The sequence below is a fragment of the Danio aesculapii genome, chromosome 8 (genome assembly GCF_903798145.1).
Source record: "Danio aesculapii chromosome 8, fDanAes4.1, whole genome shotgun sequence".
Taxonomy (NCBI): Eukaryota; Metazoa; Chordata; class Actinopteri; order Cypriniformes; family Danionidae; genus Danio; species Danio aesculapii.
This window is the reverse complement of record NC_079442.1, coordinates 28,242,135-28,269,767: the sequence shown is the minus strand read 5'-3', so window position 1 is coordinate 28,269,767 and position 27,633 is coordinate 28,242,135. Positions and strand designations below refer to the sequence as shown.

At 35.7% G+C, this 27,633-nt stretch overlaps 1 protein-coding gene across 4 annotated transcripts in view; it reads right to left on the bottom strand.

Moving 5' to 3' along the window:
* The window catches only part of kcnq2a (potassium voltage-gated channel, KQT-like subfamily, member 2a), a 50,727-nt gene that overhangs the window by 8,525 nt on the left and 14,569 nt on the right, over positions 1–27,633 (bottom strand). Inside the window, exons 3-15 of one of the 4 annotated variants that reach the window (XM_056463579.1) lie at positions 23,579–23,705; positions 22,288–22,463; positions 20,669–20,797; positions 19,529–19,639; positions 19,347–19,442; positions 17,232–17,326; positions 16,942–17,004; positions 14,395–14,424; positions 13,810–13,863; positions 10,812–10,993; positions 7,572–7,619; positions 5,237–5,254; positions 1,337–1,436 (exon numbers count right to left, since the gene is read on the bottom strand). In XM_056463579.1, the coding sequence (XP_056319554.1) occupies positions 1,337–1,436; positions 5,237–5,254; positions 7,572–7,619; positions 10,812–10,993; positions 13,810–13,863; positions 14,395–14,424; positions 16,942–17,004; positions 17,232–17,326; positions 19,347–19,442; positions 19,529–19,639; positions 20,669–20,797; positions 22,288–22,463; positions 23,579–23,705 (1,229 nt within the window). The remainder of the gene's footprint in view (positions 1–1,336; positions 1,437–5,236; positions 5,255–7,571; positions 7,620–10,811; positions 10,994–13,809; positions 13,864–14,394; positions 14,425–16,941; positions 17,005–17,231; positions 17,327–19,346; positions 19,443–19,528; positions 19,640–20,668; positions 20,798–22,287; positions 22,464–23,578; positions 23,706–27,633) is intronic. The other 3 variants (XM_056463580.1, XM_056463581.1, XM_056463582.1) reach the window with 3 other exon arrangements.

The window sequence follows — 27,633 nt, the reverse complement described above, 5'->3', positions numbered from 1 at the left end:
AATAATGACAATTTCAGGTAGTAATTACAGAATTACATTGAATTTATTGAACAATTGTGTGTCCCACAGGCCCGTAGCCAGGGGGGTTCAGGTGGTTCGAAAGACCCAGACCCCCTTACTGACAAAGGTCCAGAATTTGTCCCATACATGAGCTCATTTGTCCTATTTCGACCGCTGTGCCATCATAAATAGTGAAAATAATCGATTGAAAAATGCTTTTAAAACAAGCGGAATGCTCTGTTAGCTGTCGCTTCAGTGTGACTTCAGCTAATCAGTTTGGATCTATGCAAACAATTATTTTTCATGAGTCCTACATCCAGGTGTGCAAGAAAACATACTATCTGATGTAAGATAAGTCATATTTTGCTACTGTATTGTTAAATAGAGAAATCCTTTTACAAGTAAATTTATTCTAAATTTTAGACCTTATTCTTAAATCTAAAAATGACCAATAAAAAGGTGTGTTGCACCAAAAGCGGCCCGTATTACAATAAATTTGAATACTAATTAGGCTGTTGCTGTTATCCATAAATTTTCAAATGTACTTTTTTGTAAGAGAGGCTAAAAAAATCATGAAGGTCTACATTATTATTATTATGTTTTAATGTTTTATCATTCAAATGGCCAAATTCTGACTGACCTGTGGACAGTCTTTTCATATTGCTTTATTGTAAATCTTTAGTAAATATTTTTGGTACATCAAAAATTGTGATTATGATAACAATCCGACAAGCTAATTCAGCCATAAAAAAAAGAAAAGAACCACCCCTTTCACCAGGCTGGCTACGGGCCTGTCCCATCAGTTAAATCATTCAGCATTCTCAAATTAATAAAAAATATTTTTAAAATGTTGTATGTGTTTGAAAAATGAAATATTTCATATTTATTTTAGCATTCTTAACATGTTACATTGTGCTAATTTTAGTGTTAATGTTATTTTATGTTACGCACTAAAATTATTTATATTTAATAATTAAATGTAATCATTTAAAATAGTTTTTTAGTAAGTAACACTAAAATTTAAACTATAAAACTAAAACTCTTTCTGTTACTTTAAAATAAACCAGTGTTAACTGACATAAAATATGTAATTAACTTTTATTCTGTCTAACCGCAAAGAAATCATTGCTCTTTTTTATTTAGTTTGCTTTAATGTACTAAAATAACTATAAATAAATAATACTGTATGGACATATAGAAGCACAACTAGTTACTAAACCTTTTTATTTTAAAATATAAATAAAAGATAACAATTACAGACGTAGCTCAATACTACACTTATTTAGCAAATATTAACACCCTTGAGCTTTAAAATGGCTGTATTGGTGCCTCTTACCAGATTGATCTGATGGTGACCTTGAGTCCGGGTGACAGATGTGGCAGAAATTCACAGTTATAACCCCTGTCGTCGCCAAGATCTTCTGGAAGACTTGCCTCTACAACACACAAATGCACAGGCTGCTCCCAATGTAAAGAGTCCTAATGTTAATGAAGAACAGCCCTTTGGCAAGATGAACGATTGCAGGAAACATCTGCCATGGCAGACATGCTCCATAAACTGCTAAAGCTACTTCACATTATACAACAGTTAGTTCCAGTCCTTCAATTTGATTGGCCAATAGTGATATTTACAGCACAGAGACGTGTCAATGTTAGTCTCAATCTGTCCATCCGCGTTCACTTTTTTCCAGGCCAGCATTTGTTTACTTTTACAGAACTGTTGTATAAAATCATTACCACACTTGCACACTTCTGAATATCAGCATGCCTGTACTTCAGCTGTAGGACTGATCCTGCAGGTGTGCACAGTTATGCTGTAATTCACTTAAACAGTTGCTTGTGTGATATATCTAAAATGAAACCCATCTGAAATTTGTTCAAAAAAGCCCAAAAGTATACTTCACTTTTTACAGTCACATGCTCAATCTTTAAAGGATACTCTTATGCATGCCAGTAAGTTTTATCTAAAACATTACAAGCAAAATAAATTTTGTTGGTTACGCTTACATGACAACAAATTTAAATTCTTTAATGAGTTTTGCCCATTAATATAAAAGACAATTGCCCTTTGGGGGCCTGAATAACTGAAAGTTTTCAAACTTCAAATTACACATTTTATCGTCTCAGTTTAAACTACAAAAAAGGAAATATGTGAAAATGGTTACGTCAAGCACATGTGTATTACGTGTGCACCCTGCTGAAAATTAATTTTTTTTGCTGGTAAAGTATGTTTTAATGCTGGCTTTATTGCTGGTCTAAGACCAGCAAAACCATAGTAAAGAGCATCCAGCAAGACCAGTATTGAGACTAGCATAATAGCATCAAAACATACTTTACCAGCATACTGTATGCTGTACTTTTCAGCAGGGGCAGTGTCTACGCATCTGTTTTTTTGTAAAAAATTTTTTTGCAAATCCCTTTTTGTGCACTGACCATGAAAGTGCACTGTTGTCATGTACAACGCACTCTTTGTACTTGTTTAATTTAGAGTTGTGTATATCTTTGAACTCCCTCACACGAGCACTTGTCAATAAAATTGTTAAATGTTCCATCTCCTCTTTTCCGACATTGAATCAACAACTTGGTTCACTGTTGACACCACGTGGACAAATGGAGTAATTTAACTGCAAAAACAATTAAAAACACATTGCATGTGCACTAAAAGTTGCCATGAAATCAAAATGTACACTTCTTAATTTTATATACATTCATTTTCTTTTTGGCTTAGTCCCTTTATTAACCAGTGGTCACCACAGTGGAATAAACCGCCAATTTATCCAGCATATGTTTTAGGCAGCGGATTCCCTTTCATCTGCAACCCATCAATGGGAAACATCCATACACATGCAATAACCCACATACACTATGTACAATTTAGCCTACCAAATTCACCTATAGCACGTTTTTTGACTTATGAGTGAAACCGGAACACCCGAAGAAAACCCGCGGCAACACAGGAAGAACATACAAACTCCACGCAGAAATGCCAACTGACCCAGCCCGGACTCGAACCAGTGACCTTCTTGCTGTGAGGCCACCGTGCTGCCCAATTATATATACACCTGTATATATATATAGTAATTCTTGTTATAAACGATGTATCTGTGTACTTCATTATTTTGTACAAAATTGTAAAAAAAATATTTTGCCATCATAAACTTTAATCTAATGCCATAACTTTCCCTCCGCCTCCAATGTAATTTTTTTTTTTTTTTTAATTTTAAGGCAACAAACTTCAGTACATTTTTGAGTTGATACATGTTTCAACCTAAGTACTTCACTTGAATCAATTTAAGTTGAGTAAACTAAAAAATGTCCTGATGTTTGCTGCCTTAAAATTTTAAGTTGAGTCAACTTTTTTACAGTGTTGAAATGACTTCCATTACTTTCTGGTCACTTATCAGCGAGTGTTTTGTATTTTTCCATTCGTAAATCTTCCTTCATTTTGTTAGCAATGTTTATCTTTCAACAATCCGATCAGTTCTCAAAGAACTAAATCATGCACTGTAGGACCGTAGGATCTAGGACTATCTTGTTTATTTATTCATTCATTCATTTTGTTTTTCGGCTTAGTCCCTTTATTAATCCAGGGTCGTCACAGCAGAATGAACCGCCAACTTATCCAGCACATGTTTTATGCAGCGGATGCTGCAACCCATCTCTGGAAATCATCCATATACACTCTTAAGCTGCGGTCACACTGGGCTTTGTGTGTGCGAAATTCTGTCGTATGTCGCTGCGAAAAGGGGCGGGATTAAACAAGATGCTTAGACATTTAAAAAAGCGAGCGATTGCTCCATGTTTTAAATTTCTGTCCAGAGAGTTCCTGTTTTGATCCTCGATTGGTCTCATGCAGTCAAGTGATGCGATTTCGCAGGTCAGAGTTCACCAAGCTTGAACTTTGCACCTCAGCGACATGCAAAACTTGACGCATGACCTTGCGTTTCCGGTCTGACACATTCGCGTGCGTATGAATGGAAATCTATGGGAGGAAAAGCCCAGTGTGACCACAGCTATACTCTACGGACAATTTAGCCTACCCAATTCACCTGGACCGCATGTCTTTGGACTGTGAGGGAAACCGGAGCTCCCGGAGGAAACCCACGTGTACGCGGGGAGAACATGCAAACTGACACACAGAAACGCCAACTGACCCAGCCTAGGCTCAAACCAGCGACCATCTTGCTGTGAGGCGACAGCACTACCTACGGCGCCACCGCGTCTTTTTTAATGGAGACTTTAAAAACTGAAGTATATTTTAGGTTTCAATGATGACAGTTTTTAAAAATAAGCGGACCCTGCTTTTTTCAGCAATCTTTGATCTTAAAATAAATGAATTTACTATACAGTTTAAAAGAAGAAAAAATGAGACAATATGCAGTTGCGCACGCTCAAATGTCTGCAGCTGTGAAACTGACAGCCCTCATAACCTCTTGATCACATTGTTAGCTAAATGTTGTGTTTAAATTTATACAAGCTTCAGACATGCTTTAACGTTTGAGCCGAATTAAATCATGCATGAAGCACTTACCAGAACCTGCTAGTCTAAGAAACCTTAGTGCACCTAACAAAATCTAGCAAAGCAGCAAATTTCAACCCCCTATGAAAAAATAAATAATAATAAAAACAGTACGGCTGGAGCAAAAAGCTTAAGTATTAGTACATGTGTCATCCTTATGCCAAATGAATGAGGATGTGACAGCCAGAAAAAGCATATCCTATTCAAATGGCATAACCAGCTGGTCAAAAAAGGCACATTTCAGGAAACAACCCTGTTTCCTTTGTAAGCTGAGAAATTCCTCCATGCAGGTTAGTGCAGGGTTAGGCTATTTAATGGAAAGTGTGAGTTGCCGAGTGTTTCATTAACACCTTCATGGAACACATTCTGTCATGGGATGAGCATGAGAAAAATGAGTAACGTTTTGTTTTGCTGGACTTTCGCACTTCACCGTCACATGGGTGACAGATGAGGCTAATATAGCCCCTGTAAAAACTCCAAGCATCAGAGAAGAAATTGATATTTAGTGTGATGCTTCGAGTGAGATGAAACTTTCAGCCAAGCGTTCATGACAGAGAGTGTTGGATGATGGGCAGATCTGTGAAGAAATGCTGCAGCTCGGTAATTGGGGAGCCATTTTTAATTCATGCACAGTGTTTCTTTAGCAGACTGGTGTTGAGATTTTTTTCAGGACTAGCGCTAAAGAGATGCAGCCCCAGACAACGTAATTTGTCTTACTGATTAAGCCCTCAATCGCTGCCAGAATGTGAAGAGAAAAAGAGATCAAATGTGAAAGATAGAGAGAGCAAGAAATAGAGAAAGAGAGAGATGAGAGAGATATGGTCAACGATGGTAATGATTTTAACCATGCAACTGTAGAACACATGGTTTTGAATATATTAGGAGTTTGTTTACATTATGAGTGGGGGAGATTTGCTTATACTTCATTATAAAGCACTTTCCATGAACACTTTTACCTCACAAATGAACTCAAAATGTTTTTTTTGTTTCATTTAGCATGATAATGTTTTAACCATGTGTCATGATTGCTTTATTTGTTGCATTAGTGGGTTGTTGATGATAATGACCTATACTGCTTCTAATGTCCACTGCAATATCTATCTATTATTTCATTATGCTAAACTTTTCCTCAATCATATTCATATGGACTTACTTTCAAATCTTTCAAAGAAGATGTCAAAAACAGGAGAGAAAATGTTTTTTAAAAAAGATGCTTTGATGTAAAAAGATCTTGCTAAAATTATAAGCTTACATCAGTAAACCAACATACAGTAGGCTCATTCTGGAAACATAGGCCTATGTACATTTCTTGTGAAAACAAAAACTGCAAAAAAAACGTAGATCCTGGGACATATTTTGCTCTCTCCAGAAATGTATATAGCGGTACGTAATCAGAATGAAACTGGGTTGCAGAAAACACTACAGAAAAAAATGCTGTTCATAATCTGTCCTGTTATACTGTTCATTAAAGGAAAAAAGTTCACTTTAAAACTTTCTGTTGAATTTATATTCAGTTTATTAAAGGATAAAACCTATTTAAATTCATTTAAAATAATATTCAAAACATTTTTTTCCATAGCAAAAATGTAATTTCTCAAAATTAGGGCATCGATTACCAACCCAGGCTCATTCCAAAAACGTATTTACATTTCTGGAGAGCCAGAAATACGGCCGCCAGTAGCTACATTATTTTGTTTTTTTTGCAGTTTTTGTTTTTGCAACTCCACCAGAGGATGTACAATTTTTGAGATCTCAAATTTTTCTCGCGAGTACCATTTGCACCTGCTGTTCTCACGTAAATCCACCAGAGGCCGCTGTCAACTGACTAACTGACTAATCGATTGACCTACACTCCTCCTTCCCTAAACCCAACCAAAAGTGTTTTCAAAAGCACTGATTGACCCGCCCACCCTCTTCAACTAACCCCAACTGACAATTTTAAAAAGCAATACAGAAAAAGAAAAAGCCTCGCCTGATTTTTACCACATTTTCAGATTTACCATGTTCTTACCCTGTTATTTACTTGTTTATTTTATTTTATTGGCTTTTGTTTTTGTTTTACTTGCTTTGCTGGAACTGTTATTCGCTGGACTCGAACCCCATTGTCGTGGTCAACTCCTCTGCTTCTCAAGTCCACCGATATACATGGTGAGCTACTGGACAACGTGGTAACAGCTGGAAAGCCGTCCATACGGAGGTAAGTGGTCAGCTGGTAAGTGCGAAGCTGGTACGCATTTGTTTTAAAGACAAAATGCAGTCATACGTACTTCTGGCTACATAATTCATGATCTCCAGAAATGTACATAGGGCTACGTTTTCTGAATGAGGCAATGTTGACTCTTACTCATGCAATATTTCCAACTTTTACAAATAACGTTGTGCTGTCTGCATTCTTCAAATTTAACAATTACGCTTTGCTTTCTAAGTTACAATTAAAATAAGTCATTTAATAAGTAATTAAAAACTTAAATAAATAAATATAGTTAAGTAAAGTAAAAAGTAAAGTTGCTTAATTTAAATAATAGAAAATATATAAATAAAATTCATGCTAAAAATGTAAAGCTGCTATTCATCCATTTGCTCATTCTGACATCCATTGATTTTTTTTCTTTACTTTGTACCAACAGTATTTATTGTAATCATTAATTCAAAACACTAAAGCACAAATAGAAGTATTTTAAACAATTTATAACAAAGATTGCAAAAATGCCAAAAGTTAAAGAGCAAGATTAGTTAGAGCGACTAATTTAGTGCCCTTTCATATTTCATAGAAAGGCCCCAAAACAGTGTATGACACTGGAAGAGTAATCTATTTCGTGTATTTCTTATTCTGTAGTGACACTATGTACCATTTATTTATATGAATTCTCTCAGCTGAGCTCCGTGATGTTGTTGTTTGTGTTATCAAACATAACATCTTGTCTTTTCTGTCAGGTGTCTCTGTGAGAGCAGTCATCTCTGCACCATGCTTATTAAATACACTCTATTTCTGAGAGAAACTGCTCTGTCATCTCTGTGCTTTTTGGATCATATTTCTGGATTGTGGCCTAACCTGGAGATCTCTTCATGGCGAAGTCCTCGTCTTGCAACTCAATCAGCACTTTATTTTTTTCCAGTAGAGAGAAATGAGAGAGAAACCGATGAGTGTGCAGGTAGTGAGACATATAAAATGGATCCATTTTTTATATATGTATTTTGAAGTTGAGCACTGCAGAGTTATGCCAAGAGCATAAAAGGTGATGAGAGAAACCCAAAGGTGCAAATTTACTAAGCTGAGCTGTATTTCATAGCAGGAAAAACTATATCTCATCCAGTAACCACTGATAATCCTGTTTCCCATATAGAAATCTGATACATAGAAATATATGCAAACTTCACATACTGTATGACATACAAGTTTGTATTTGTATTTTACATTTACAAAATATGTCATATATGCAACATTTAGTGTTGCAAGAGGTCATTTTGCAATATGTCAAATACATGTTGCATATAGGACGTTTTTTTAATGTAAGGTTTATATAAGGTTTATATAAAATATGTCACACATTTAACATATATTTTGAAGTATTATATATATTAAATATACTTTCTTCAGCCATTGGAATTGCAAATATGTACATATATGCTCAAGCATATTAGCTATAATTTTATATAATTTATAATATATATATTATGCAACAACTCAATGCACTTAGGCATGTAGACATGGTCAATATGATCTGCAGCAGTTCAAACTGAGCATCAGAATGGGGAAGAAAGGTGATTTAAGTTACTTTGGACATGGCATGATTGTTGGTGCCAGACGGGCTGGTCTGAGTATTTCAGAAACTGCTGATCTACTAGGATTTTCACGCACAACCATCTCTAGGGTTTACAGAGAATGGTCAAAAAAAGAGAAAGTATCAAGTGAGCGGCAGTACTGTGGGCACAAATGCTACGTGGATGCCAGAGATCAGAGGAGAATGGCCAGACTGGTTCGACCTGATAGACAGGCAACAGTAACCCAAATAACCACTTGTTACAACCGAGATATGCAGAAGAGCATCTCTGAACGCACAACACATCCAACCTTGAGGTGGATGGGCTACAGCAGCAGAAGACAACACCGGGTGCCACTCCTGTCAGCAACAGCAAGAACAGGAAACTGAGGCTACAATTCGCACAGGCACACCAAAATTGGACAATAGAAGATTGGAAAAATGTTGACTGGTCTGATGAGTCTCGACTTCTGCTTTGACATTCGGATGGTAGGGTCAGAATTTGGCAGCAACAACATGAAAGCGTGGATCCATCAACGGTTCAGGCTGATGGTGGTGGTGTAATGTGTGTGCATGTGTGTGTGTGTGTGTGTGTGGGGGGGGTATTTTCTTGGCACACTTTGGGCCCATTATTACCAATAGAGCATCGTGTCAATGCCACAGCCTACAGTACCTGAGTATTGTTGCTGACCATGTCCATCCCTTTTTGACCACAGTATACCCATCTTCTGATGGCTACTTCCAGCAGGATAACGCGCCATTGTCATAAAGCGCAAATCATCTCAGACTGGTTTCTTGAACATGACAATGAGTTCACTGTACTCAAATGGCCTCCACAGTCACCAGAACTCAATCCAATAGAGCACCTTTGGGATGTGGTGGAATGGGAGATTCGCATCATGGATGTGAAGCCGACAAATCTGTACCAGCTGCATGATGCTGTCATGTCAATATGGACCAAAATCTCTGAGGAATATTTCCAGTATCTGTTAAATCTATACCACAAAGGATTAAGGCAGTTCTGAAGGCAAAAGGGGCTACAACCCGGTACTAGTAAGGTGTACCTAATAAAGTGGCCGGTGAGTGTCTATAGCCATATATTTTATATATAGCACATATAAAATTATCGCTAATATGCTTGAACATGTATGTTTATATTTGTAATTCCAATGGTTATATATATATATATATATATATATATATATATATATATATATATATATATATATATATATATATATATATATATATATATATATATATATATAATATTTTGAAATGTTGAATGTATGACATTTTATTTGAAATCCAAATATGTCATATATAATTTCCATATACTGTCATATATTAGATTCTGTGGGTATTATCAGTTTACTTTGTAAAGAAGCATATACTGTATGTGAGTTTTTTTCTTCAGTAAAACATTTTAAAGAGATTTTTTGCTTTGGTCCTTTGGTGATATAAGTCACTTGCTTCAAATAGTTTGAGAATGAAGAAAACGGTCAAAACAAAAATGAATACCTGTGGCTCATGGTAAGAGATTGAGGCCTAAGCAAAATAATCAACCTGCACAATAAACTGTACAAGTGTTTACAACATTATTACCTATTATCCACAGCTGCAGCAAAAGGGAACTTGTAGATCTGTGTTAGCTCAAGATGATTCAGTCAGTTTGATGAATGTGTTCATCCAGTTAACTAAAAAGAACCAATTCAAAAGAATGATTCATTCACAAACCAGACAAGACTCCAGGCCACACATCCGAGACACTGGTAATAATAATGTTGTAAATAATGTTCAGTTTCTTACACAAGATGATCATTTCGCTTCATTAAACCCCAGTATATCATCTGGAACCACAGGGATTCATTTAGCTTTGCCTGTATAAACATGTTTTGTTGAAACGGCATTTATTAAATCACAGCTAAAATTCTTCCTTAATGTTTAACTGAAAAAAGTCACCTAAATCTACGATGAGTGGAGCATGAATGAGTTAACAGCAAAATTTCAAGTTCTGGTGAAATATGCAAATGCAGATGAATTATCAGCAGACGGTGATCATTTTAAATAAATGCCCCAAAAGTATTTCTAACATAAATTATAGAGTATTTAGTGGAGATCAAGCGTCTAATGTTATATACACCTGCTCATATTAATGTAGCTATAAAAGAAAAAGAGCAAACCACAGTTACTGCAACTGAAAAGTGAATGAAATACAAATCAGTCTTTCTGGCGGGCCGTTTCTTTAAATAGAAACACACACCTGCCATCTTGTGAATTGCAATGAATGGCGTGTCACTGGCACCTTTTTTTTGCGCTACAGCACATTAAGCAATTCAGTATGGCATCTGGTTCTGTGCCAGAGAATGGCAAACTACCTTAAGCTAGGTGTTTAAATGAAGCCTTAAAGGAAGAATAAGAAACCTATGCAGAGCAAGTACTGTAAGTGTGTGCATCTGAATAATAGTGAAAATAGTGTGTGCATCTTAATTGTTTTTGGTGTATGCGTGTGTTTGTCAACACAGTCTGACCTTCAGAGTTCTGGCGAGAAGCTCCATCTTTCATTTTTAAAGCATGTTTGGCTTTGTTGCGGTCCGTGAAGCTCAAGCTCTTGGTCACTTTGCTGGGACTCTCTTTGACTCCATCGGTTCTGGCTTCTTTCCCCCCGGTGCTCTTAGAAGGACTGCCTTTCTCTTTTACACTGGGTTTACGACTGCACAGCAGACACAACCAAGAGCAGAAGACAAACAAAAAAAGCAAAGAAAACAATTAAATCATCCCGAGGCCACACTAATTACATTTTTTTCAATCAGTGATAGAAACAATACCTGAAACCATTCAGTGCTAGAAAGACAGAATGACAATACACTTTATTTTGTCTATATATTTGTTTATTCTAGTACATATTTTCAGAAAAACTTTCATTGACATTTTTGCATTTTAATATTAAGCACAAAGATTATGCTAATCAGGTAACAACATTAATTTAAAAAATATCTAATTGACAATTACTTAATCATTTGCTTGTTTACCAAGAGTAATAGATAATAAAAAATAATATTAATAAAAATAATATTATGCTATACAAATGACCATGCAGTACACTGTATAAAGAACACATAGAAATGTTATTTTTGTGCTGTGTAGTACACTTTGTTAGATTTCTGACTCTTATTGATTAAAAGTAAAATGTATGATTTGTACTAAAATATCTCTTTGTCATTTACAATTTTGTTTTAAGAACAAATTGTACATTTTTTTGTGTTTTTTTTTTAAATAAAGTAATAGAATAAAAATGGTTCTAATAGTGTAAAAGCATCTTTATGATATATACTGTATTCTACAGCATGATAGCATGTTTAATGTACTTTATTTTTAATAATTATTTTTATTCTTAAATGAACAACACACATATTTACTGATAAGAAACCATATTTATGTAAAATGATCAGTTGAAGCCATCATCACTTCGTAAATGACATAAAAAACAAAAATTCTGCAAGTAATTCCACTTTACATTAAAACACATCTAAAAACCCTTACTAAACACATGAAGCCCTGGTCAGATCACACGATTTTTATTGTCAATTACGAAAGTCACTATGTCAGATTATGCAATTTTGTCTTGATAATATCTTGACTTGTCGTGGGTAGCAAATTTGCCAAACAACAGGTTCCTTCACGATCAGACATACTGTCACACCTATGACAAGCGTTATTTCCCAAAGCAGTCACTAGTGTGCTAGAACAATATTTCTTATCTTAATCTTTAATTTTTTAAAATCTTATTTCAATCTCAATAAACACTGATGCTTGCTGACAACTAGGCTATATTATTTAATGACATTCGTTATGACATTTACTAGGATTAAACTTATGATTCTTTTTTTAATATTAAGATATTTTCTTTTAAATCTAATTGTATATTTTCCAGCCACGGGTTGCTTATTACACACTCCCTTGCCTGAACTTGCCGCGAGTGAGACAGAGAAAATGAAAGCACATCAGCACCAAGGAAAAATCTGATGCTCAAGACAAAATAATGGCATATTAAAAAAAGAAAATATGACAGAGGTTTGTAATACAACAATTATAGTGAAGCACTAATAAATCCTTATTTTCCACAGAGCAAAACAAATCATCCACCTGCACAGTGGACAGGCACAAAAAAATAATTAATTTGTATATTTTTTTTGGACAAAATATATTTTAAAACAAATTTAGTTTGGTATAATTTGTATCTTTATGTTTGTTGGTCAGTTATCTACTAGATAAACAAGACTAACGAATAACATCTGGGGTGAAGTGACTAAAACCAGTCGCTATGCTTCAGCGCACAATCTGGTTTGTTAAATAAAATAAAATCTATCTTAAATAAAATTAAAGTGAAATGAGCACTGAATGTGTTCCCAGATTACCTCGGAAGAACGAACTCGGTCAAAAGGCTGAGAAACTCAGAAACTCGTTGTGAGAATGTCTGCATATTTGTGCCAGTCTATCAGATAAAATTGCTTAAAACTTCTTAATATTTTAGAGAAAGTAGTTTCATAAGCAATGGTTGATCTTATCCACCCGTGACCTACCCATAAGTAAATATGCAGCCTATTTTTGATTACCTGCAGCAGTACCCACAGAAATAAGCGAGAAATGATGTACTCCTATTGTCCACTGTCATACATGTGACAGAACTCATTGTGAAGATTGGGAATGAATGAAATATGGCAATTTTTCTGTGATGATGTAGTGAGGCGTCGCAGACATGGTATCGGTTGTCTATGAACTATAGAATAACTATTTACGACTCCCCACGACACCCTATGTCAAGGAAATCATGACAAAATCGTGTGATCTAATCAAGGTTAAAAGTGTCGTTTCTGCGTTATTTTTAAAATATAGATCAAACTTACATAGGCAAAGACATGGATAATGGTGCTTCTCAGTAATGCAATGCAATCCGCAACCTCTGGATGCAACAGCAGACCCACATGCTGCCACAGTGGACACTTTTCAACAACAAAACAATGAAACACATGCATGTAGCCATGCTGAAAAGCACACAGCCGTAACATTACACACACAAAAAAGTTGATGAAACCCAATAAAAAACAAGGCAGCTTGCACAGAAAAATGGTCTCATGGGCTTTAGGTAAACAAAAAGGTAAATGCTAAACTGGGGAAGGTTGATCTGCAAGCAAAACTCCTCGCAAAGCTAAACAAATGTCTGCTTCTCTGATTTCAACAAGACAACTTTTTTTTTTTTAGAGATGCATGAAAGCAGAACATTTCTCAACCCACCAGAGCCGGCGGGGGATTAAAATACTTCAACACCTATACCAATGTGCACTATAACGTACGTCTTTTAAAAAATGTTGAAATATTTCACTTGAGCTGATGATGGTACACGCTGAGGGAATACATTTATAAATAATAATAAAATTAAAACTGGGAAGGGAGACAAATTCAAATGCTGGACAGAGAAAGAGAGAGAGATCTGGGCGTGCAGACATTAGTATCTGTGTGCAACGGTACCTATTGGTTCTTGGGCAGCACCCACACAGAGTGTCTTTGTGTGAAATCTCACTACTGCGAGTGTGGTTGGAGTGGGTCATGAGAGAGAAAAGATTATACAAGCAGTGGTCAAAAATGTTCAAGTGTGGGACCGAAAATGAGAGGTAGTCCCCTTTAAAACCCCCAAAAACTGATGATAGGGTTCGAGGTAGATGTTTTTACACTGAATGAAATGAAGGAATGTGTTGGTTTCATGAGGTTGCACTTGATTTTTACAGGATTAGCATGTCTTTTTACAGGGTAGATATAGAGTAAATACATTTCAAGTGTGACTGTACACATTTCTGAACTGTACCGATTGTTTTGAGCCAATGTGCTATCGATTCAATAAGCTCCCTGTAAATAGCACTTGGAAATGCTGTGGTATAAAGTGCAACCAGGTTGTCTGAATAAAACTTGTGATTTCAAATGACATCAAACACAGCACTAGAAGCCGTTTTCTCATTTGAAGGATGTGAGGATGGTGCTTTGAAACTATGATTGTCAAGAAAGGGTGTTTGAATAGGTTTTTGATTTGGGTATAGTCAAATATTGATGAGGACAAACCTCGGTGTGACATCTATCTGAGAGTCCTTCCTTTTAAAAAGAGAGAAAAACATAATGTTAAGCAAAAAAGACTTGAGAATAAAGCAGGAAACACCAAAAGCAAAGGCCAAAAGTACTGAGATCACTTAGTAAAATGGCACTATTTCACCATCCAGCAAGGTTCATTAACAGTTCTCCCAGTCAGGAATCTTGGGGTAATTTTTGACTGACCTTCAAAGTCTGCACTGCAAAGACTCTTCCCAATGGAGAATGATGCACAAGCCCTTGTCATTTCTAGGTTGGAAAATGAGCATCACCCCATGGTACCAGACAGACAAAATCGTTTTCCTGAAGCTGCTGTTTCCTGCTGATTGAATGATCTACCCAATCCCATCTGGCATGCCAAATTCATAGCAATATTCAGGAGAGACAGCGCAAAACTCATCTCGTTTCCACTTGACTACACACTGTTCAATAAACAGTGACCTATTGTTTGCTCTTACTCTTACCTTCATTCCTCCTTGTTTCTCTTTTTGATGAATCATATGTATTTCTCAATTGTAAGTCACTTTGGATAAAAGCATCAGCTAAATGAATACATGTAAACATAACTTTAGGGATGTAACAATGATCAGTGAATCAGTTGAAATTATTAAAATATGTGATGATACAAATGAATTTACATGCCAAAAACATCTGGCATAGGAGTTTATACGATTAAATCTTTGAGTAGAACCGACTTTCTTGCGAAATGTTCATGGTGTTTTCAGTTCATCTAGCCTCTGAACGGTACATATTAACGTAAAGAAAATTTGACTGCTGTTCATAAGCACCACCTACTGGTAAAATTAAATCTGAATCTCTTTCAGTTCGTCTGCTGTTTCCTTCAGATGGTTGACAGCAGGGAAAATAAGTATTGAACACATCACCATTTTTCTCAGAAAACATATTTCTAAAGGTGCCGTTGACTTAATTTTTCCCAAGATGTTGGTAACAATCAAATAAATCCATCTATGCAAAGAAAACAATTATAATTAGATTACAAATTAAGATATGTGTAATAAAATGAAATAACACAGGGAAAAAGTATTGAACATATGAAGAAAGAGAGGTACAGAAAGGCAGTGAAAGCCCAGACAGCAGCTGAAATCTCTCAGAAGTTATTCAGCAACCCTCTGCCCTTCCTCATTGTAAATTCTACATCGATATCTACATTACCAGGACGATGAAGATAAAACCAGGGTGGCCATTTAAGCAAGACAATGATCCAAAACACAGCCAAGGAAACTCTCAAATGCTTTTAGAGAAAGAAAATCAAGCTGTAGAATGGCCCAGCCAATCACCTGATTGAATTCAATCTAAAATACAAATTAAAGATCAGATTAGATAGACGAGACCCACAGATTTTTACACTCTGTTGAAGTCTGTGAAAAACTCACACATGAGCAGTTCATGTGTCTTCATTCTCTATATGAGAGGTATCTTTAAGCCGCCATCACCAAAAAAAGCCTTTTATATAAAGTCTTAAATAGGTTTTAGTAGTTTAGTACTTTCTCCATGTGTTGTTTGATTGTTATTACACAACTAATTTTTCTGAGTTTTTTGGTTTTGTTTTGTTTATGTTTGTATGACATGAAGTGTTTTCCCCGGCAAGCAAAGACTTTGTTTAAATTAAGAGATTTATTTTGTTACAACAAACGTTTGTTTTCAAATTTCAATTTAGTTTTTGTGTATTTAAATTTTACAAAAAAGAGTGAAGCAATGGTCTAATAAAAAGGCACCTTTTCATTTACTTAATGCCGTCATTCTAATTTGGTAAAAAAAAGTATGAAAATCATGAACTCAAAATTGTGAATCGCATCATGAGTACATGAGAGTGAATCATTCCATTCCTATGTAACAGCACTTTTTCTGTTTTCTCCCTATTTCTCTAATATATTAATTTCTTTACATTTGAGTAAAAATCTTTGAGCGTATTTGTGTAAAATATAATGATCAGATTCTCCAGCATAATTGGATCCAAATAATAATCTATATTAATTTACTATTAGTTACTGCACTCAAAAATATATTTTGGCTGCTTGATTAAACTTTTTCAAGCTACTTATTTAAAATGAGTTGAAACAACATAATTCTTGAGTTTTATTTCTAGCAAATAAATTTTTTTATTTTCAATCAAATTTTTGACTTCTGTTGCGGTCTGTGAAACTCAGGCTTTTGGTCACTTTGCTGGGACTCTCTTTGACCATTAAAATTTGTAAAAAAAAAAAAAAAAAAAAGAAAATTTTTACAATTGTAAAAACCATCAAGTTAACCTAATATATTTGCTTTGGGACAACATGAAGGAATTGCGTGGAACCCTATACTTTTTGCAGTGTGTACTGACTGGCTACTTCTTTCTCAAAGTTTTACAAACTCTAAAATGTTTGATTTGTTTCTATCTTCAAACAAAACTCCATATTTTTAACAGTTGGGTCTTAAACTTTTAACTCTTGTAGTCATACACAACATATATGCTGATCATTGTACAGTGTTACTTGTACATATTTAAATAATATAATCACCAACCTGAAAGCAGACTTTCCTTTCAGACTTCTTAAAATGTCCAGCTGATTTACAGGAGGAATAAGTCTATAGGAAAAGGGAGGATGGGGAACAGACATTTAAATGCCTACAGTACCAACAGCATATCAAACTGCCATAAACTGCTGAGAAGAGTGTTTCTGCTCAATAAAATCTAATGGAAAAATATTCCAAACTCTACTGAGAATTACTGTAATTGAGAGAAAAATAGCATACTACAAAACTATTTCATTAAAACTTCTACAGTTACAATGGCCTTCAGGATGATTGACTACCTGTACATTGGGACTGACACTGTCTGTGCATAAAAGTCCCATGTGGAAAAAAGGTCTGTTCGTGATAGGTTTGTGGCATGAAACCTCCAAGCTGCCTGAAGGGGAAAAAAATGAATGAAATTAACTTTCATGACCTTCACAGTGATGAATTATTAAGTATATGCTGTAATTAACATTTTTAGTCATATAACTCTAGAGCCCTACTTAAACCTGGTATTGAAATACTTTTGTTAGATTATATTGCAGACTCGTGTTTACACCTGGTGATTTAATCCATCTCTTTTTACTGCGTTCCTGATTTGTTTGAGGTGTGTGAATGTATTGTAAGAAATGAGTCTGCCTTGACCCAACTTCCACTCTAAATGGTGTGTTGATGCTTACATCTCAAAAGGGCTGAATTATGATAGAGAAGATATGTCAACAGTTTGTTGTCTCTGCACTAATTATAGAATGGGGATGGGTGTGGACACAAAGAACCATCTCATACAACGGGGTGTCGAAACTGCATTAGCATACATAGTACAGCTGTCACAACAGCAAAGGAGCAACTTAATTAACATCTATTGTGATGTTCTACCTCATAATTTTTTGTTGTTTAATTCATTTATTCATTCGGCTTAGTCCCTTTATCCATCAGGGGTTGCCAACGCAGAATGAATCACCAACTTATCCAGCATATGATTTACACAGCGGATGCCCTTCCAGCTGCAACCCTGTACTGGGAAACATCCATACACACACACTCTACGGCCAATTTACTTTATTCAATTCACCTATAGAGCATGTCTTTGGACTGTGGGGGAAATCGGAGCACCTGGAGGAAACCCATGCCAACATGGGGAGAACATGCAAACTCCACACAGAAAAGCCAACTGACCCAGCCGGGACTCGAACCAGCGACCTTCTTGCTGTCAGGTGACAGTGCTAACCCCTGAGCCACCATGTCACCTATTATTATTTGTTATTTTCTTAACTTTTGTCTTTTTTAAAATATATTTTTAAATGTTGTGAAATAACTTTGCACAGCTGACATATGAACGTGAAAGTAGTAGAGCCGTAGCTTTTGTTTCTGCTCTAACAGCCACAAAACTAGACAGAATGCTGTAAGTTCATGTTCAAACCTAAGACTTTTTAAAGAACATTGTGTGTTTTATATTTGCGATTTAATGACACACACTACACTACCTGACAAAAGTCTTGTCGTTGATCCCAGTTGTAAGAGCAACAAATTATAACTTGACGTCTAGTTGATCATTTGGAAAAGTGGCATCATCACAAATACTGCAGAAGACCTATTGGAACCTGCATAGACCCAAGGTTCTGACAGAATTCAGTCAAGTCTGGTGAAGAAACATCATGGTTTGGAGTTACATTCAGTATGGGGGCGTGTGAGAGATCTGCAGAGTGGATGACAACATCAACTGCCTGAGGTATTCAGCAGAAATTCTTCAACAGGATAGCGCTCCTTCTCATACTTCAGCCTCCACATCAAAGTTCATGAAAGCAAAGAACGTCAAGGTGCTCCAGGATTGGCCAGCCCAGTCACCAGACATGAACATTATTGAGCATGTCTGGGATAAGATGAAGGAGGAGGCTTTGAAGATGAATCTAAAGAATCTTGATGAACTCTGGGAGTCCTGCAAGAACGCTTTCTTTGCCATTCCAGATGACTTTATTAATAAGTTTGAGTCATTACAGAGATGTATGGATGCAGTCCTCCAAGCTCATGAGAGTCATACACAATATTCATTCTTTTTCCACTGCACCATGACTTAATATTCTATACTGTACATTATTTCTGCTAAGTGACAATGGATAGGCTAAAACTTGGATAGGCGACAAGACTTTTGTCAGGTAATGTATAATTTTTAAGAATTAGGTAAGGAGGCAGAGAGTAGGAGGTCTTCTGTGGCCGCTTAAGTGCATTATACTATGTTACAGACCCCGTTTGCACCTGCATGTATAGCATTGTCTGCATTTGTTACAAAAACTAAAATGTATGTTAATACCAAGTGTAAACATGACCTAAGAAAAGCAACATGCATTAACATCTACAGACTCCTGCTCAACCTTGAAATGTTGATTTACTCAAAATGTCTGAGTTATCAGTATGACCTGGATAAGACCTGCGGCGGGGTTACGACGCTTCTCGAAATGCTTCTGTCTGTGCTGCTCTTGAACCTTCAGAGCAAATCCTGAGCCCAGGATACCCTACAACACAGAAAAAACATCTGTGTGAGCCATGTTTCAAGTGAGGTACTGAAGATGTTCAATATGCCGTTTCGGTTTTAACTCACCGCAGGAAGAGCGAAAAAAGCCACTCCAATCAGACTGAAAGTGGCAGCAATTAGACGACCATTCCAGGTGACAGGAAATTTGTCCCCATAGCCAATAGTTGTAAGAGTGACCTAAAAAAAATAGATATTTTTTTTAAAGGTGCCAGAGAATTAATTGATACAATATAATTAATTGTCAGAAGGTATGTGTTTATTTTAGCTAAAAGGAGTGAGTGAGCTATCTTTATGCCACCATAGAAAACTAGTTTGTTCCTGATGTGTGTTGTGGATGAAATATAGACTAAATTATAATTATACTTGACAAAAGTGATAGAAAGAGATGTATTTAGAGTTGAATTCTGTGGGTTAAATCATGTATCTGAAAACAGGCAGGAATTAATATCAATCTCTGCATTAACATTACTTCAGAAAAATCACATTAAGAGCGGAGTGATATGACACAATGCATAAACCTGCATCAAACAGTTATATTAAGCAGTTTACATCTGTGTGTTGCCACAATATACACGTTAAACTAACAAAAAACACATTTAAACAAATAAATATACTCTTTCGACTATCAAAGTGTCAGTAACCATTGTCTTCCATTTTATGATACAGCACATGAACCACGTTTGCAGCTAAAATGAGAAAAAAACCTCTTTAAGGTCCTACTGAACCAAAAAAGTCACCTACATATTGGATGGCTTGAGAGTAAATAAACTATTTTTTTACTACACTGAAAACCTATTTCAGCAAAATTGTTGGAAACAATTAATATGGTTAAATTAAAACAAATAAAATGTAGTAAAAATCTACTTCATTTTTTGTAAATCCAAGAAATCATCTTTGAATCATTATTTTCAATGTATTCTGTTAACTATTATTTTAAAAATGTTACTTTAACAGCACACTCTCATGAGTATTTACTAAAGTACAACCTTTCAAGGTCAATCAATCTTGACCTTGACTGATCAATCTCAGATTGGTGTCCCTTTCTACAATAAGTATTCTATCATAAAAGTTGCTTTGGATTGAAATGATCTACAAATTCGTTTATGGCAAATGGATCTTTGAGCATATCTTGTTTCAGTGTGTCGTATCATCTTGTTTTATCTGATTAGATGCAGTCTCAGGTCATGAAGATTTAGTAGCACCTACCAGTCCCCACCAGAGGGCGTCTGCATAGGTCTCGAACATCTCTGCATTGTCATCCTTCTCCACTGAGTACACCAAGAAAGATGCCAAGATGAGGCAAAGGAATCCGATATACCACGCCGTAATCAGCTCCTATAATCAGAAATTTACAATTTTATGAAAACTTTTCAATGAAATATTCAAACATTTTATTAACGATTAGATATATAATAAAAAAATTCTCCATGGTTTCATAACACTAGAAAAAAAAAATTGTGTGTTTTGTTCATTTCTTTTGATTTGAGACCATGCACAATTTCAGAGTTTGTGGTCAGACAATATTTAAATCAGAAAGATACCTATAATGCCCAGCTCCTGGATTCATGTGATCAATAATGTACTTAAATAAAACATTTATCTAAAACGAAAGTTAAATTGATAAATAATAGACGTAATTTCTTTGTAGACATTATTATATATCTTTCCTGTCGAATGATCCGTCATATATTATATACTATTACTTTTGTGGAAACTGTGATAGGATTTTTTGATAAATATAAATGTCTTTGAAAAATAAATACTATCCAAAACTTTGGAATAGTAGAGCACTCTATATGCTCCAATAATCAGACAATAATCAAATACAAATGAACATTTCTCAAACTGTTTTCATGGTAATATTTCAGGGTAGAAAAAAGTAATAATACAATACTCTATCATGACAATACTGTCTATCACTGACCAACAATAAAAGATAGCAAACAGAAAGCCATAGTTATGACATGAACCAAAAGACTATTTTAAATCATATAGTCCCAACTTCCTATTCAGAAGGAAAAAATAAAGAATCTGAATAAAAGACAAAATAGCTTCAGACCATTTCACGGGTGCTTAAGACCAGTGAATATTTGAATATCCCTAGACTAAATGGAGTGATATAATGTTTCCAGTAATAGAAATTAATGAATAATAATGAATTTGCTGCCCACTGACCCATGGCAGACAGGTGGAAACATGCTCACTTACTCTAGTAACCTACCAAACCTTTGCGTTCAGTATAAGTTTACTATCCTGTTAAAAAACAAATACACTTATACTGAACTCTCCAATGTATTTATATATAATGGACGCTGAATTCAGAAGTATTAGCCCCTCTTTGAATCTTTTTTCTTTTTTTAATATTTCCCAAATGATGTTTAACAGAGCAAAGAAATTTTCACAGTATGTCTGATAATATTTTTTCTTCTGGAGAAAGTCTTATTTGTTTTATTTTGGCTAGAATAAATGCAGTTTTTAATAAAAAAATCTAAATGTGTGTGTGTGTGTGTATATATAGTTCTCTCTGAAATAAAGGTACAAAAGTTGCCACTGGAATCCACATTTGTAACTTAAAGGTACATATTTATGCCTATAAAGTGCAAATGAGTATTTCATAGAAACTTAAAAGTCAAAAGTATACCCTAGAGTTACAAAACATTTCCTTTAAGGTACCAAAGTGCACCTCTAAGATATAAAAAGTACCGCCCCAGTGACAGCTTTTGTACCTTTAGTTCTTAGTTTGAACATAAAGTATACTGTACATACATACATGCAGTCATTGTGCAATAAAAGAAAACACAAAAATCTAGCATGTCATTGGTCACCTTGCTGTGCGCATAGACCACTGATCCCAGGAGCTTCCATGTGCCACCGCGGCGGTCCATTCGCAGCATTCGAAGGATCTGGAGAAACCTCAGACTCCTTATGGCTGAGGTGGCAAAAACATTCCCCTGTGAGCCAGCGGCCAGAACAGACACTGAGGCGAAAAGCACCATGATATCTGCAGATCAAGAGAAAAAAACTTGCTGGTTGAATAAAATTAAGTTTAAGTCAAAATCTGCCAGGGGTATGACTTAGGGCTGCACAATATCTCATTTCAGTATCGATATTGCTTATGTGCATTCTGCAATAGTCACATCGCAAGATCTGCAATTTAATGTTGGGATTAATAAAACTTGATCTAATCTGATAGGTTCTTTTATTTTTATGTATTTTTTTAGTTCTGTGACTGTAAGATTTCAAGCAGATTTAAATCATTTGGGCACAAGAAATTCTAAAGTTTGCCACTTTAACAAATTGTTTATTTATACAATGAGGACCATATGGTGTTAATTCGCCAATTAATTATTGTGTTTCTGAACCTCAATGCTGTTAGACTCCACTATGCAGCGCTGTTTATTTCACTTTTATCTTTGTTCTATTGTTTTCATCTGTGCTTTTTTTTATTTGGCATGTTTTTCATTTTATTTTATGCAGATGCACTCCCCTAAAACTTCATTTTTAAGATGCCATCATGTACTGTAGACTTTTTTTAGTATTTCACAGTATTTTGAAACAACAAAAATAAAATACACTAAAGTATTTTGATACAAAATATTAAGCCATTTTCATCAACTCTATCAAATACAAATTACAAAATACTGTTTTGTAACTGTAATACCTATTTGAAATACATATATCATAAATACTGTCCATCCCTGACTGTGCATGATATAGATTTTCTCCATACGGTTTATGCAAATAACGAGTTTCTTACAGGGACAGTTAACTGTTCTGAAATGTTGAAGAAAACTATCAATGTGTGACTGACATCAGGGTGATTAAATGCTGACAGAAGTGCCATCAGTCTCATATTTACTGGCATCGTCTCTTCTTCCAAATCATGCACTAATGGAGTTCGCATTATTCTTCTGTATAGCGCTGGCATATCAAGTGTCGTAATTCAGAGAGTGCCAACCCTCTGCTCGTTTACTGCCCCAGAAAAAAGTTGGCAAAGCAGATTTTATTGTCTCTTGAGCAGGAAGAATAGTGAGAAATGGAGAGTGGTGGAAGAAAAAAAAATCAGAGAAGAAAATCAGAACAGGCACAAAGAAAGAGAGCAGATGATTTTCTAACCGATGATACAGAAGGGTTTGCGAGCAAATCTCAGCCTTCCTCTCCATCCTCTGTAGCGACAGCAGCAGCCGGCAGCCCAGATCCGCACAATATATTCCACACCAAACACCACGATTGTCACAATTTCCTGGAAAACACCAAACACTTTTGTTTTTTTATCCAGATATTGACCTTTTTAATTGAGCTAAGTAATTGATATAAGTAATAATGAATGAGTCGCTATATTTGTGTGAGTAATTCATGTTCAAAACATGCTGTTAAATACAACACAAAGCAGCTCTAGCTGTGAATTATTCACAATACAGCACAGCCTTGAGTTCCTTAGTGATTCTATATAACGTTTACCACACAATATAAAAATTAAAACTCAAAAATATAAGACAAACATCATACCTTTTGAAGTAAATTAATTACTATCCTTCCACTAGAAAAAATAGTTCCTGACACTAACAGTAAATGAAAATATAATGCAAAACGCCTGAAAAAATGGGGTTCAAATAAAAACAGATACTAAAAAAGTGTTTAAATGCACACTGTCATTTATTTCCTGACACGATATATAATGTTGTCCTCACACACATACATTTGTTTACCTCTCACTATTAGAAAACTTTAAAGGTCCTGTGAAGTGCTTTGAAACGAAGTGCTTTTTTAACTCGATATTTGACGTAATCTCAACTGAAACATGTAGAGTTGCGACATAGAGTAGCTCCTCCCCTTTATAAATAACAGCCAATAGGATTTTGTTTTATTCACAGCTCTGCAAGTGAGAGTGGGAGAGCTCAAGTGCATCAATACTATAGTACAATACAATAGTGTTAGATACTAGAGCAGGGGTGTCAAACTCATTTTAGCTCAGGGACTGCATGGAGGAAACTCTATTCCCAAGTGGGCTGGACTAATAAAATAATGGTATATATAACTTAAAAACAACAACTTCAGATTGTTTTCTTTGTTTTAACATGATAAACATAAAACTGGAGCCTGAGGACGATCTCACTGCAATTCGTAACTTTTGATTAGTGGCTAATTCATATGAATTTGTACAATCTCATTAGTACAATTTGCTTATCCGCTTATGACGGTTGAGTTTAGGGGGTGTGGTTGGGCGCCACGTCTCCTTTTTATATTGTACATTTTCATGTGACTGAACTAGCACGAATTAGCCACTAAACTGACAAAACGTAAAATAGTTATGTTTCCTTGTGAAAACACCTCTGTGTGGTATGGCAGGGCATGGATGTGGTCTTTCTGTCTGAGAAGGCTTTCAAACTGATGCTGATTCAGGCTTCTGGATTGGATGAAATGAACAGTTTGCTATTGCGGTGTCCAGTGGACACAATTGGAGCAGCAGTTTCTTTTACTGAAAAATTGCAGCTCATTTTTATACTTTACAGAATCATCTCACAGGCCAGATTAAACCCGTTTGTAGGCCTGATCTGACCCGCAGGCCATACGTTTGACACCCCTGTGTACTAGAGAGTATGAAAAACTGAAGTATGAGGTGACGTGAATAAAACCATGGATTCATTTAGGGCAGGGGTCACCAATCTCGGTCCTGGAGGGCCGGTTCCCTCAAGGGTTTAGCTCCAACTTGCCTCAACTCACCTGCCTGGGTGGTTCAAGTACACCTAGTAAGCCCTTGATTAGCTTGTTCAGGTGTGTTTGATTAGGGTTGGAGCTAAAATCTGCAGGACACCGGCCCTCCAGGAACAAGTTTGGTGACCACTGATTTAGGTGAAAGTGACAAACTACAAGCTTTACAGGTTTATACTGGTTTTATATCTCATAAATGAGAATTTTATCACTGCTTTGGAGCACACTAGCTTTTACATATCCTTAAAACTAACATAATAATACTAACATCTGAAAAAACATCTTTATTTTAATTTCATGGGACCTTTAATTCTACATCTTTTAGTTTAAAACAAACCTATTTGTGGCACAGTATGAGTTGAAACAGCCTAAGAAGCAGCATTATGAGCGAACAGTACCAGACTTGGCAGTACTTTTTAAATACAGTAATTTTCCCTGCTCACTTCAGAAACTGTGGGCTTCTCACTGACGTGCATGCATCAGACTATCTCCAGCATTGTAATGATATATAATACACTTACCAGTCACTTTATTTAGTTCCACTTGTTTAACTGCTCATTAATGTCTGAGCATTTTAGAAACTGCTGATCTACTGGGATTTTTATGCACAACCATCTCTAGAGTTTACAAAGAACGGTCTTAATTTTAAAAACCCAAAATATGCTGTGAGCAGTTCTGTGGTTGAAAATGTCTTGTTAAAGGTCCAGTGATGTGCTTTGAAAAGTGCATTTTTTATTCAATGTTTGACGTAATCTCAACTGAAAAGTGCAGCGAGGGCGGGGCATATAGTAGGTCCTCCTCTTTTTAAAAAACAGCCAATAGCATTTTGTTTTATGACAGCTCTGCCAGTGACAGTGGTTGAGCTCAAGCGCATCAATTGAAAAACAAATGAGAAGCCTCTTGAAGGGGGCGGGGCATGACAGATAGTAAAAAGCATTTGATTGGTCAAGATTTGATGAGGTGACGTAAAAAATAAAATTGCTAATCAATTTAGGCAAAAGTGACAAACTGTAAGCTTTACATGTTTATTTCAGTTTTATTTTATCTAAATGCAATTTTGTCAATGTTTTGGAGCACACTAGCTAATAGATATTCTTAAAACTTGCAGAATGAAACTAACATCCTAAAATATTTATATTAATTTCACCTGACTTTTAAAGTGGTAATTAACCCAAAATGAAAATATCTAGTCCATTTACTCACACTCAAATAATTCTGATATTTTATGAATTTCTTTCTTCTGTTGAACACATTTCAAGTTGGGATAAAAACATTCATAGACATCCTTAGAAATACTTTATTTTGTGTTCAGAGACACTCAAACGGGAGTATATAATGGCAGAATTTTTAGTTTTTGATGAACTATCCCTTTAATGCTAGAGGTCAAGATGAAAGGCAACGGTAAAAACTCGCATAATAGACATCCAGTCAACAAATCTACACCAACTATATGATGCTCAATCTCAATATGGACCAGAATTTATTCAGCACATTGTTGAAAATGGGTTAGTTCTTCATATAAAGGGGGTCCAAGCTCGTACTACTGTAACAAATTTAGTAACTTTCAGTACTTAATATACACTCACTGGCCTCTTTATTAGGTACACCTGTCCAACTGCTTGTAACACAAATTTCTAATCAGCCAATCACATGGCTGCAACGTTATGCATTTAGGCATGTAGACATGGTCAATATGATCTGCAGCAGTTCAAATTGAGCTTCAGAATGGGGAAGAAAGGTGATTTAAGTGAGTTTGAATGTGGCATAGTTGTTGGTGCCAGACGGGCTGTTCTGAGTATTTTAGAAAACTACTGGGATATTCAATTCAATTCAATTCACCTTTATTTGTATAGCGCTTATACAATGTAGATTGTGTCAAAGCAGCTTCACATAAAAGGTCACAGTAAATAGGAACAGTGTAGTTCAATTTGTAGTGTTTAAGTTCAGTTCAGTTTAGCTCAGTTCAGTGTGGTTTAATAATCACTACTGAGACTCCAAACACTGAAGAGCAAATCCAGCTCTACAGATCCCGGAACATGCAAGCCAGTGGCGACAGCGGAGAGGGAAAAAAAACTTCACTAAAGGTGGAAGTGAAGAAAAAAAACCTTGAGAGAAACCAGGCTCGTTCACTCACACACAACCATCTCTAGGGTTTACAGAGAATGGTCTGAAAAAGAGAAAATCTCCAGTGAGCGGCAGTTCTGTGGGCGTAAATTCCTTGTTGATGCCACTTCCAGCAGGATAATGAGCCATGTTATAAAGTGCGAATCATCTCAGACTGGTTTCTTGAACATGACAATAAGTTCACTGTACTCAAATGGCCTCCACAGTCACCAGATCTCAATCCAATAGAGCACCTTTTGGATGTGGTGGAACGGGAGATTCGCATCATGGATGTGCAGCTGACAAATCTGCAGCAACTGTGATGCCCTCATGTCAATATGAACCAAAATCTCTGA